At 43.5% G+C, this 14,075-nt stretch overlaps 1 protein-coding gene across 1 annotated transcript in view; it reads left to right on the top strand.

The window, feature by feature from the left end:
* The window catches only part of LOC141258362 (heme-binding protein 2-like), a 46,540-nt gene extending 33,237 nt beyond the window's left edge, over positions 1–13,303 (top strand). The window contains exons 3-4 of the mRNA XM_073673368.1: positions 11,175–11,343; positions 12,353–13,303. Of these exons, the coding sequence (XP_073529469.1) occupies positions 11,175–11,343; positions 12,353–12,524 (341 nt within the window). The 3' untranslated portion in view covers positions 12,525–13,303. The remainder of the gene's footprint in view (positions 1–11,174; positions 11,344–12,352) is intronic.
* Positions 13,304–14,075: the final 772 nt, after the last annotated feature.

Genomic DNA, 14,075 nt, shown 5'->3' with positions numbered 1-14,075 from the left:
GAGCAGGGAGGAAGCAGTTCCTGGGTGCATTGAGAAGGGAGTATAAAAGGTGGGCACCATCTTAGTTCAGTGCAGAGAAGTCTGAGCAGAAGTGGCAGGGAGCAGGGGCTCTGCATGAGCTCTGCTCCGGAGGCGGGCCTAGTAACAGAGGCCCAGGCCTGGAAGAGGGAGAAGGAAGGAAGAGGAGCGGAGAAGGCTCCAGGAACGAGGAATGAAGGGATCCCAGGGGTGCGGACGGGCGAGTCGCCACCGCACGCCCGAATCCACCTGCGTGGAGGGGTCAGGCCAAAGGGGGAGACCGGTCCCCGAAACTAGTGGAGGCAGGAAACGACCCTCAGCTAGAAACCGGAGGCTGTGACATTTTATGTGGCGCAGCCCCTCGCTACACCCGCTAGGAAGGCACCACATAGGGTCAGGGAAACTGGCGCCAAGTTTACCAAGAGGAGGCCCGAGGCAGCCGGACAGAAGGGTTGGTAAGAAAGGCCAGACAAAGGACACACAAAGGGGGTCCTGTGAAGCGCTCCAAAGTTATCTGGGAGTTGTCTGAGCCCCTCACCTGGTGAGCACAGTACGACGTGGGCAGCCGTTACCTGCAGACGTGGTCTGGATAATAAGAACTGTGAGTAAAGGCCCTGGACTGCATCACTGACTCCGTGTCGTTACTGCTGCTGCCCTGCACCATCACCCCCATCCTCCGCATACACTGCCCTGAGGCTATACTCCTCCCGTGGGGAGTTATGCTACGCTCTGCTGCACCCACAACACCAGCCTCAGCGGTCTGCCCTGCAGCGGCGGTTCACTCTGACCGCAATCCACGGGTGGCGTAGTCGGACATTTAAACATCAAAACCACATAAATAGTTCCGCCACTGGTTTGACCACCCTGAGCCACGGAACCGGGTCGCCGCCACGAAGACTACAACCACCAGCATCCACCAAAAAGGGTCCGGCTCCGGGTGTCCCAAGGCCCAGGGGGTGCATCAGAACATTTTCATCACCTTTCACAATCACCAATGGGACAAGGCAGGGATGTCCTCTGTCCCCTCTCTTATACATCCTAGTGACGGAGCACCTGCTCTCATCAATTCGCCATAACCCCAATATTAGGTGGATTGAGGTGGGAGGCACCGAGTACAAGTGCTCTCTATTTGCTGATGATGTCCTAGTATATATCACTCAATCACATATATCCATCCATGCTGTTATGGCTGAAATAGATCACTTTGTTACATGGTCAAATTTTAAAATCAATGCAGCGAAGTCTGAGGCCCTCGATGTCTCCCTCCCCAAATCCATATAGGATTCCATCCAGTCCAACTTTCCCTTTGCCTGGCCCTCACAGGGTATCAAATACTTAGGAATTCCTATTCATAGAGACCTCTCCCATCTATGTTATCTTAATTTTGGGCCCTTTATTGAACAACTCCATACAGACCACGGTTGGCAAGTTAGAACTGTAAGATTCACTACGTGAACCACTGGTGTTTTGTGGAAAAGCACATGTACACTGTGTTCCAAATTATTATGCAAAAAGTGTTTAGGAGTGATAAGGGAAGAATTTGTTTGTTTGTCAGTTAAACTCATTGATGGTGATGTGTGTCAGGGCTCTTTATATCACTGTAAGCAATTGCAGACACCTGTGCTAATTAGTTTGGCAGGTGTGTCCAATAAAAGGCAAGACTACTTAAGAAGGCTGTCTCACATTATTAAGCAGCCTACATTTTCTGCCAAAATGGGAAAGAAAAAGGATGTGTCGGCTGCTGAGAAGCAACAAATTGTGGAGTGTTTAGGTCAAGGCATGACTACAATCAACATTGTGCGATGATCAGGATGAAGTGTCTTGGCAATCAAGAAGTATGTAGCTGATTCACAGTACACACGTGTGCGTGCTGATAAGGGCAAATTGAGGACTCTTTCCTACAGGCAATTACGTCAGGTTAAAAGAGCAGCGGCAAAAAAGCCTTGTCATAGCAGCAGACAAGTTTTTGAAGCTGCTGGTGCCTCCAACGTCCCCCGAACAACAAGATGCAGGGTCCTTCTGAGGTTTGCAGCTGTGCATACGCCATCCTCTCGACCTCCTCTATCCACTTCACACAAGCAGAAACGGCTCCAGTGGGCTAAACATTACATGAAGACTGATTTCAAAACTGTTTTGTTCACGGATGAGTGCCGTGCAGCGCTCGATGGTCCAGATGGATGGAGTGGAGGATGGCTGGTTGATGGACACCCCACGCAAACACGGCTACAGCGCCAACAAGGAGGAGGTGGAGTAATGTTTTGGGCTGGAATCATGGGGAGAGAGATTGTCGGCCCCTTTAGGATCCCTGAAGGCGCTAAAGATGAACTCCATAATGTATGTGGATTTTCTCAAACAGCACTTCCTGCCATGGTTCAAGAAGAAGAACCGTGTATTTCACAGCAAGATCATTTTTTTGCATGATAATGCACCATCTCATGCTGCACATAAAACATCTGCATCTCTGGCTGATATGGGCATAAAAGGGGACAAACTTATGGTGTGACCCCCATGCTCCCCTGACCTCTACCCCATTCAGAACCTCTGGAGCATCATCAAAAGGAGTGTCTATGATGGTGGGAGGCAGTTCACATCTAAGCAACACCTCTGGGAGGGTATTCTGTCCTCATGCAAAACAATTGAAGCAGAAACCATCCAAAACCTGACAAATTCAAAGGACGAGAGAGTTCAGAAGCTCCTTTCGAACAAGGGGTCCTATGTGAAAATGTAACATCACCTAGAATAAAGTTTTGAGTTGAAAACTGTTTGATTTCAGTTTCTAATAACCTGCTAATGCTTATAATTTCAAAAATGACCATTTTTTTGGTCTTTATTAAAATGAAAAGGTTGATCGAAAAGTTTGGGGGATCTAAGAGTGTGGCAACCCAGTAGTCATGATTACTTTGAATTCTGACAATATGAGGGTCATGTTGCAGGTAGTGCAGCAAGAAGGCACTTATGTGTCTTGCGCATCTCGGAGCCCCAAAATTATTTTCCGGGCTAGATGCAGCTAAAAATTATTATTAATTTTAAATCTGGTGGAGCTTAGTATAGATGGCCTAATAGGATCAGTGCTGCACACTGCTACAAAGCCCAAATTATTTTCCAGCCAAGATACAGATAAACATGATTAGTAATTTTAAATCTGGTGGAGCTTATTATAGATGGCCTAATAGAATCAGTGCTGCACACTGCTACAAAGCCCAAATTATTTTCCAGCCAAGATACAGATAAACATGATTAGTAATTTGAAAGCTTAAAACGGTTGGTAGGGTGATTTTAACCAATCATCCATCTTTTACTCTCCCCAGGATGACACAGGGGTAGAAAAGTCGTTTCGGATCCATGATTTGTTCATCTTTATGAACGTGAGTCTGTCTACATTATCAGTGGAGAGCCGCGTGCGCTTATCTGTCAGCACACCACCAGCAGCGCTGAACACACGTTCAGACATAACGCTGGCTGCGGGGCATGACAAGATCTCCAAGGCATGAGTGGCTAGCTCCGGCCATTTATCCAGATTGGAAGCCCAAAAAGAGCAAGGGTCCAGTGACACAGTCATGGCTTCAATGTTTACTTGGAGATACTCCTGTACCATCGTCTCTAGGCGTTGACTATGTGTCAGACTTCTTGTCTCCTGTGGCCTTGCAAAGGATGGGCTAAAAAAGTGGTGAAATGATTCCGCAAAATTGATGTTACCAGCAGATACTGTGGTTCTGTTACGGTTTGAGTGCTGAACACTTGACGGTCCCACGGTTGGCAAGTTGGAACTGTGAGATTCACTACGTGCACCACTGGTGTTTTGTGGAAAAGCACATGTAAGATTCTGCAACAGTCTCTGCTGATACTCCTGCATGCGTGCATCCCTTTCTATGGCAGGAATAATTTCGGCAAATTTACTTTTGTACCGGGGATCTAACAGTGTGGCAACCCAGTAGTCAGGATTATTTCTAATTCTCACAATTCGAGGGTCATGTTGCAGGTAGTGCAGCAAGAAGGCACTCATGTGTGTTGCGCATCCAGGAGCAACAAGTCCCTGTTGTGTTGGTGGCGAGGTAACAATCATGCTTCCTTCCTCTGTCCTCTCCCCCCAACCTCGCACAACAGAAATGTGATCAAGGTCTCCCTCATCTGATGAGTGTTCCATCAGTTCGTCCTCCACTTCTTCCTGGGCTCCTGCACCTTCCTCACTAGTTTGGCTGCTACCATGCGCCCTGGTAAAACCATCTCCCCCACCCTCACATGCCTGCCGCCTTGGTGCTGCCGACCGTCTGGACCTTGCAGATGTTAGCCCTTCCGCATACTACTCCTCCTGCTCTACTTCCTCCACCTCCTCTTGTGCCACCACCTGACTCCGAATTCTGTTTAACATGTGCTCCAGCATGTAAATCACCGGAATAGTCATGCTGATAATGGCATCGTCAGCACTAAACATCTTCGTCGCCATTTCAAAACTGTGCAGAAGGGTGCATAGGTCCCTGATCTGAGACCACTCCTCCAGCGTGATTTGCCCCACCTCTGGATCTCGTTGGCCCAGGCTATACGTCAGAACGTATTGCACCAGGGCTTGTCGGTGCTGCAACATGTGCAGAGTTGAATTCCACCGGGTAGGCACATCGCATTTTAGCCGGTGAAGTGGCAGGCCCAACGAGTTCTGTAGAGATGTAAGTCGCTGAGCTGCGGGATGCGAACGGCGGAAGTGAGCACACAGCGACCGTGCCCTCTGCAGAAGGCCATCTAGTCTGGGATAGTGAGCTAAAAATTGCTGGACAACCAGGTTCAACACGTGAGCCATACAAGGCACGTGTGTGACATTGCCCCGGCGAAGGGCCGCACCCAGGTTTGCAGCATTGTCGCACACGGCCTTCCCTGGTTTCAGGTCCAGTGGAGACAACCATTCATGAAATTGGTTCTCCAGAGCTGACCACAACTCCTCAGCTGTGTGACTCACATTTCCCAGACATTTCAAAGTAAAAACCGCCTGATGATGTTGAGCCCTACTGCCAGCATAGTAAGGAGGTGTGCAGGATCCCTTCTGCGCAGTTAGAAAGCTTGAGGCATGACCAGACAGGCTTTGGGTGCAGGTGGAAGACCGAGAGGAGGTTGAGGAGGCAGAAGCAGTGGAGGAACTTTGACATAAAGAGGATTGACGCACAACTCGTGGGGACGGCAAGACTTGGACAGCAGCCCCTTGTCCTGCTGTCACCATAGTTACCCAGTGCCCAGTCAGCGACATGTAACGCCCCTGTCCATGCCTACTCGTCCAAGTGTCTGTGGTGAAATGCACCCTGTCACACACAGAGTTTCTCAAAGAAGCGGTGATGTTGTGTGCGACATGCTGGTGGAGCGCAGGCACACCTTTCTTTGAGAAGTAGTGCCGACTGAGCATCTGGTACTGGGGCACTGCGACGGACATAAGGTCTCTAAAATCCTCTGTGTCCACCAGGCGGAAAGGCAGCATTTCTGTAGCCAAGAGCTTGCAGATGGTGAAATTCAACCTCTTAGCTTTCTCATGGCTAGGAGGAAATGACCTTTTACTTGTCCACATCTGAGGGACCGAGGGCTGGCTATTGTGCTTAGACGGGGTTGATAAGGGTGTCCCCGGCAAACTGCCGGTCTGTGAGGAAGATGCAGGCGGACATGTTAGGTTGCCTTGATCCAAAGGTGGTGCTATCGATGTCGGACAGCGCTCAACACCAGCTGGTGTTACCACCTCCAAAGAAAATGATGACCTGCCAATCACGCTGGCTGTTGCGGGTAAAGAGGTGGCAGGTCTGCGCCCCAAAACAGGTGTGACTGCTGTCCCCCCAGTCACAGAGGATGAAGAGGCCGCGGATGCACAAGATATGGCAGACGGTGGTTGGCCCGGCCGGCTAGGCCGCATTGTAGCACACTGAGCTTCCCACTGCAACTTATGCTTCATGTCCATGTGCCGGTTCATGCATGAAGTACTCAAACTATGTATTTTTTGGCCTCTACTTAGCTTTTGCTGACAAATGTTACAGATAACACGAGTTGGGTCATCTTTATCGATCTGAAAAAATGCCCAGGCTATGCAAGGCTTAGCACCCATGCGACCTGAAGAGCCACCACGACTTGTGGTGAGAGGCAGAGTTGTGTTTGAGGATGCAGTTGTTGACGTGCTTCCAGTACTACGTCTCTGTCCAGGAAGGCGCAACCTGACCTCGTCGTCACTAGCATCTTCCTCCACCTCCTCTGCTGACCTCATCTCTTGGCTGACTGTGGGTTGACAGTAAGTGGGATCTCCAACCTCATCATCATCACCCTGTGCGTTATCACACCCGTCGTCCTCAGAGCCAACCTGTTCCTGCCCTGACAAAAAACTAAAGTTGTCGCTCCAATCAGGTATTTGAGTCTCATCATCGTCTTCCTCATTGTCTCCACCAACAGGAGTTACAGTTTGGGAATGAGGGTCTACATTATGGTCAGAACCTTCTGCGTCTGGTCCTGGATCCGACTCATAAAGATTCTGGGCATCAGTGCAGATCATTTCCTCGTCTGGATTCACAGAAGCGCTGGAGTCGACCTCTGATTCCCAGGCTATAGTATGAGAAAACAGCTCTGCAGAGTCAACCATCTGTTCTACCTCATACTCAGACGGGCAGCTGGAGATTTGGGAGCTGTGAGGAAGCAAGTGCGATTGGGGTGACACCTTTGAGGACTGGAGTATTTGTGATGTTGAAGTTGATGTGGAGGAGAGCCCACTTAAAGGAGCACTTGATATCCGTTGAAGCACCTGCTGTTTTTGTGCCTCATCTGGAATTTGTAGCGATTGGCGTGGCCGTAAGAAAGGGATCTTATCACATTGTCCGCTAAAAGAAGTAGACATTTAAGTTTGGCTGGAAGATGGTCTTTCTTCTGCAGATGTTACTGTTGCTTTAACACCTACCCCATGGACACAACCTTTTTTCCCCTTCCCAACACGCCTATTCCCCTTTCCACCAGCAGCAGGCCTTTTTCCACTCATTTTGGTGGTTAACTAATTCACAACTCTGGAGTTGTTTGCACAAAAAAACAATGGATGGGAACCGAGCAGAGCTGAGTGGCCAAACTGTGGTATTAGGCCAAAACTATTGGCTGGGTTAGATGCAGAAAAAAATTATATTCGATTGGCAACCTGATGGAGGTCAGTATAGATGGACTAATAGAACAAGTCCCACACACAGCTAGAAGCCCAAATATTTTTTCAGAGGTAGATGCAGAAAAAAAATATATTCAGTTTGCAACCTGATGGAGGTCAGTATAGATGGACTAATAGAGAAAGTCCCACACACTGCTAGAAGGCCAAATATTTTTTCAGAGCTAGATGCAGACAAAAAATTATTTTGAATTTGCAACCTGATGGAGGTCAGTATAGGTGGACTAATAGAACAAGTCCCACACACTGCTAGAAGGCCAAATATTTTTTCAGAGCTAGATGCAGAAAAAGATTATATTCAGTTTGCAACCTGATGGAGGTCAGTATAGATGGACTAATAGAACAAGTCCCACACACAGCTAGAAGCCCAAATATTTTTTCAGAGGTAGATGCAGATAAAAATTATTTTTAATTTGCAACCTGATGGAGGTCAGTATAGATGGACTAATAGAGAAAGTCCCACACACTGCTAGAAGGCCAAATATTTTTTCAGAGCTAGATGCAGAAAAAAATTATATTCAGTTTGCAACCTGATGGAGGTCTGTATAGATGGATTAATAGAACAAGTCCCACACACAGCTAGAAGCCCAATATTTTTTCAGAGGTAGATGCAGAAAAAAAATATTTTTAATTTGCAACCTGATGGAGGTCAGTATAGATGGACTAATAGAGAAAGTCCCACACATTGCTAGAAGGCCAAATATTTTTTCAGAGCTAGATGCAGAAAAAAATTATATTCAGTTTGCAACCTGATGGAGGTCAGTATAGATGGACTAATAGAACAAGTCCCACACACAGCTAGAAGCCCAAATATTTTTTCAGAGGTAGATGCAGATAAAAATTATTTTTAATTTGCAACCTGATGGAGGTCAGTATAGATGGACTAATAGAGAAAGTCCCACACACTGCTAGAAGGCCAAATATTTTTTCAGAGCTAGATGCAGAAAAAAATTATATACAGTTTGCAACCTGATGGAGGTCTGTATAGATGGATTAATAGAACAAGTCCCACACACAGCTAGAAGCCCAATATTTTTTCAGAGGTAGATGCAGAAAAAAAATTATTTTTAATTTGCAACCTGATGGAGGTCAGTATAGATGGACTAATAGAGAAAGTCCCACACACTGCTAGAAGGCCAAATATTTTTTCAGAGCTAGATGCAGAAAAAAATTATATTCAGTTTGCAACCTGATGGAGGTCAGTATAGATGGACTAATAGAACAAGTCCCACACACAGCTAGAAACCCAAATATTTTTTCAGAGGTAGATGCAGATAAAAATTATTTTTAATTTGCAACCTGATGGAGGTCAGTATAGATGGACTAATAGAGAAAGTCCCACACACTGCTAGAAGGCCAAATATTTTTTCAGAGCTAGATGCAGAAAAAAATTATATTCAGTTTGCAACCTGATGGAGGTCAGTATAGATGGACTAATAGAACAAGTCCCACACACAGCTAGAAACCCAAATATTTTTTCAGAAGTAGATGCAGATAAAAATTATTTTTAATTTGCAACCTGATGGAGGTCAGTATAGATGGACTAATAGAGAAAGTCCCACACACTGCTAGAAGGCCAAATATTTTTTCAGAGCTAGATGCAGATAAAAATTATTTTTAATTTGCAACCTGATGGAGGTCAGTATAGATGGACTAATAGAGAAAGTCCCACACACTGCTAGAAGGCCAAATATTTTTTCAGTGCTAGATGCAGAAAAAAATTATATTCAGTTTGCAACCTGATGGAGGTCTGTATAGATGGATTAATAGAACAAGTCCCACACACAGCTAGAAGCCCAATATTTTTTCAGAGGTAGATGCAGAAAAAAAATATATTCAGTTTGCAACCTGATGGAGGTCTGTATAGATGGATTAATAGAACAAGTCCCACACACAGCTAGAAGCCCAATATTTTTTCAGAGGTAGATGCAGAAAAAAAATATATTCAGTTTGCAACCTGATGGAGGTCAGTATAGATGGACTAATAGAGAAAGTCCAACACACTGCTAGAAGGCCAAATATTTTTTCAGAGCTAGATGCAGAAAAAAATTATATTCAGTTTGCAACCTGATGGAGGTCAGTATAGATGGACTAATAGAACAAGTCCCACACACAGCTAGAAGCCCAAATATTTTTTCAGAGCTAGATGTAGAAAAAAATTATATTCAATTTGCATCCTGATGGAGGTCAGTATAGATGGACTAATAGAATGATGGTATGCCCAAAAGATTTTACTTCACTAGGTGCAGTAAAAAAATTGGTATTCTATACACAGATGGTATATCTTGCAACACAGATAGGCTACTCCACTGACTAACACACTCTGCAATAGGCCAAAAAGGATTAGCTTTGCTAGATTCAGCCAAATGCTGTGAAAAAAACTTGCACAGCACTGGCACAGACCTGCCTGGCAAAAACTGATAGGAACTGATGTAACCTAGTCCTGAAAAGGACTGCAATTACAATTAGTCTTTACTCCCACAATCTATCTATTTAAGAGCACAGACCTGCCTGATAAAAGTCGTAGGAAATGCTGTAACCTAGTCCTTAAAAGGACTGCAATCACAACTATTCCCTACTCCCAAGCTATCTGTAGATTTGTGCGAAAATTGGCTTGAAATTAACAAGGTATAGCGCACACAGCAACAGCGGTGCCGTCTAACACGCAGCTGCAGCAGTGAGAAAATGGTGGCGACGGGGAAAATGGCTTGGTCTTATAGGGCAAGGACATGTGACATAAACTGCCAATGACACATGCCCTTGCTTGTGTGAAAAACAGCAGTTCGCTCCGTGTGTGCGCTGCTGATAGGCTGACAGACTGCACCTCCCCACTGCAAATGCGGGAAAGAGAAAAAAAAATGGAGATCTTCATTATTCCTGCAGAGATCCATCCCCTGCCCCTCCCCCCACCCCGCTGTACACTCAAACTGCGTATTAACATTAATTTTCATCATTACTGAGAAAAAATCCAGTTATGATTTTGGTGCACGAACAGTTATCGAACATAACCTCGAACAGCCGAATTTTTCTCAAATCGTTCGTGTTCGCCGAACGGCTCGAACACCGCCCAAAACAGCTCGAATTTGAGATTGGCGAACAGTTCGAGTAGAACAACGCTCATCTCTAGTCAAGAACTACAGGAAACATCTGATCTCTGTAATTACAAACAAAGGTTTCTGCACCAAATATTAAATTCTGTTTTTCTATTGTATCAAATACTTATTTCATGCAATAAAATGCAAATTAATTATGTGAAATGTGATTTTCTGGATTACAATGTGATTTTCTGGATTTTTTTTAAGATTCTGTCTCTCAGAGTTGAAGTGTACCTACGATAAAAATTACTTGTAGATGAGAAATCTTGCAAAATCGGCAGTGTGTCAGATACTTCTTTTCCCCACTGTACATAGGTTGAAAAAAAGACACCAGTACATCCAGCTTAACCTTTGTGGGTAAATTCTACCTTTTTATCACTAGGGTTTATATGACCCTCAATACCATTTATTAATAGATGAGCATGCAGGCATTTTTTAAATGCTAACATAGTATCTACAATTACTACCATTTGTGGTATGCCATTTGACAATCTGACTCCTCTAACTGTAAAGAACCCTTTCCTATTTCTTCTTCAGAAGAAATAATGTGTGAGTTCCTTGTATTGAGAGAGTGAGAGAGAGATCAACTCCAAAGTTCAGGTCTCAATTGATTTATATGGGGTTCTGGTTCAAGTTTGGGTACAGTTTTGGTGCCCGAACCAGACTTTGGGCTAAAGTTTGGTTGAACACGACGAACCCGAACTTCCACGGTTCCGCTCATCCCTATTCCCAATCTTTCTAACTTCTCATTATATCATAAAATGTATTTAAAAAATTTGTTTTCTATAATTAGTTTAGTTCTCAGTAAAGGTTCATGTACATTTATTTGATGTAAAAGGAATCGCATGCAGTATAATATTTCACTTATTGAAGACTTATTAATTTTCCTTCTCTGTTTTTCTTAGGTGTAACTATTAAAATGACTGTCCCTGTTCGTGCTACTGTGCCATTAGCTGACCCATCCATTAATGCCACAATGTCTTTCTTTGTGCCCTCGGCCATTGTGAATCCCCCTGCACCTAAGGACCCTTCTTTGTATTTGGAAAGCTATTCTCCAACATCTTACTATGTCAGGTAATGACAATCCACAAAACTTGTCTGATTTCTAGTACAGTTATGAAAAAATAATGAAATGTGGGCTTTAAATCAGAAACCATTTTTCTAGAAAGGACCTAGAAACCTTATATTTGGTTTTGATCATTTTACCTTTAGAGAAGAAATCTCCTAAATGTCGTTTCTCCATTGATTCTACAAAATGAGCTCACATCAGGAAAAAAATTATTTCCAGGCATGCCGTTTTGGATTTAGTTAGCCTTTTCCTGTGATGAAACCTCTGAGTGCCTGTGAATGGCTGTAGCTCTATAATTTAGGAATCAGTGGAGGTCTGAACTCATGGACTCCATCATTGTAATCTCCTAAAATCTCATTTTTTGGACAAATTTACTCTTTAAATTGAACTGTGGTACCAGTCATGGCCCATGGCTGAGCGTGCAGCTGTGTTTGGTAGGACTATAAGGGAACACCAGCACTTCGCCAAATATCTCAATCTATTCTTTCTTGTAATTGGTAGGGATCCCAGTAATGTTGAAACTCCACATTTCTTTTATGACAAATTTGCTTATTTTAACAGTAAGATATCCACTTCTCCCCAACAGCTTTAACACAGTAGTTTTGCCACCAGGCTCGTACTGGCCCACAAGAGAACAGGAGAATCCTCCGGTGGGCCCCTATACAAGAGTGGACCCCCACCCTCTTATATGAGTAGTAGTAGTAGGCATAATACACTTGAATCACTATGTACAAATAGAGGCAGCATCTTATTCATTTAACAATCTACCCAGTTCATTGTTATATAAAATTGTGATTGAGAATAATGTCACATTTGCCTGTAGCTGAAAAGTGGGGCCCTGTAGCTGGTAACTGGTGGGTCATTGGCACCCCAGTCCAACACTGTTTGCCACATAGGAAAGTTATATGACAGTACCTTTAATGATTTGTCCCATGAAAAATCTTGTATTTTTGTATTATGTAGATTCAGTTTTTTAGCATCTGTCTTTGTTCATTGTTCATTATGTCTTTGCAGATCCTTTGGAGGCTACGCCCTGAAGTCTGACTATGAAAAGCATTCGAAAGCCCTCTCAGAGGAGCTTGTTGCCCTGGGCCTAGCTTTTGATGGGGCTTTTGGGATAGCAATGGGCTATAATGACCCTTTGACATTTTTTAAGCGTCACAATGAAGTGTGGTTCGGGGCATAAAAACACTGAATGAAGTGCTTTTACATAATGTAACTATAGTGCAACTATAAATAAAATTCCTAAACTTTTTCAAATATCCATGACATTAAATAAACTATGCTTTTAATACACTGATGTTGCATTAATAAAATTATAGAATATTTATTATTTTTATTTCGAGTTGATATCAGTACATTTTTTAACAAATCCAAATTGATCCAAAAGTGACTGATTACACGGCTTTGTCTTTTTAATCTAGAAACAAGTTCTGTGCTTTTTTCGTATGTAGAAAAAAAATTGCTGCTCTTTATCTTTTACCAAATGGCCAAAATAAAAGTTAATAAACAACTATGAAAATATTTCCATAAAGATCACATTCAGAACATGCAAGAGTGAGTGTTTATACCATGCAGGTAAGGTGTGGTTGTGGTCCAGGTTGTCTCAAGAATAACTCCCACATGGGCACAATGACATAGGCCAAAAAATGGCCAGGTATTTCTTTTTGTTGCGTAGTTTTATTTTTTTTCTTCAACATTCGGAACAGTTTTTTTTTATGATAAATTGCCATACAACCCCTTTAAAGCCCATACCAACTAACTGGGTCACTTCTTGACAGCCGGGGAATCATTTGCGAAAAATGGCTAATAGATCAGTACTTCTAATGAGTAATAGTGAGAGTTCCAATATGTTTTAGGCAAAGATAGTAAGATAATTTTTTTTTTTTTTATCATCATGCAGGATATGAAGAGTTTATGTACAAGCTATAGTGAAGCAATAAAGATTTAATGTATACAAGAAAATGTTTATTTGCTTTCTGTGTTTCCATATTTTCAATAATTTTATGTTATGAAGATTAAAGGGGTTGTTTGGGCTATTTTTTAAAAATACGCCTATAATGTTTTAAAATACAGTAATAGCTTACTAATCCCCTACCTCCCAGTGCTTCCAGCTCTCTGAATTCTCTCTCTATATATATGACCTTTTCAGCCTGAACAGACATGTGAACACTGCAGCCGATCACTTGCTGTAGCAGTGACATGTTGTTCACCACTGCGGCCAGTGAATGGCTGAAGCTTTCCCATACCCAACCAGACAGAGCAAGAAGTGAAGAATCCAATGGGGAACATGTAAAGCATCATTATAGTGACAATGGTGGATGAGCAAAAAGAATATTACTACTTTAATTATTTTACAACATTACAAACATTTTTTTTATGTTAAAGGGAACCTGTTATCTGACTTATACTGCCCAAACTATGGGCAGCATGAAGCAGATCCTAGTTGCATGATTGCAGCCAAGAATATTTTTCTCTGAAACACTCTGGTGAAAATAAATTTTGATGATCCATTTGGGAATCAGTCCAGTCCGGCTCTGACATCTCCCATCTCTTTCGAAACCTGCTGCAGGTGATTGACAGGTCTGACCCTACTTATACACGAGGAGGAGACTTGTCAATCAACTGTAGTAGCTCAGGGAATGGCCAGCCGATGGCAGTGCAGGACTAGTCTTTTCTTCGTCTATGGTCCCTGGCTGGATTTTTAACGCATATTTTCTCTGAAATACTTCAGAGA

The sequence above is a fragment of the Phyllobates terribilis genome, unplaced genomic scaffold (genome assembly GCF_046119375.1).
Source record: "Phyllobates terribilis strain yellow unplaced genomic scaffold, ASM4611937v1 Scaffold_3__8_contigs__length_932513732, whole genome shotgun sequence".
In the NCBI taxonomy this organism is placed as follows: Eukaryota; Metazoa; Chordata; class Amphibia; order Anura; family Dendrobatidae; genus Phyllobates; species Phyllobates terribilis.
This window is presented reverse-complemented; position numbering and strand designations above follow the sequence as displayed.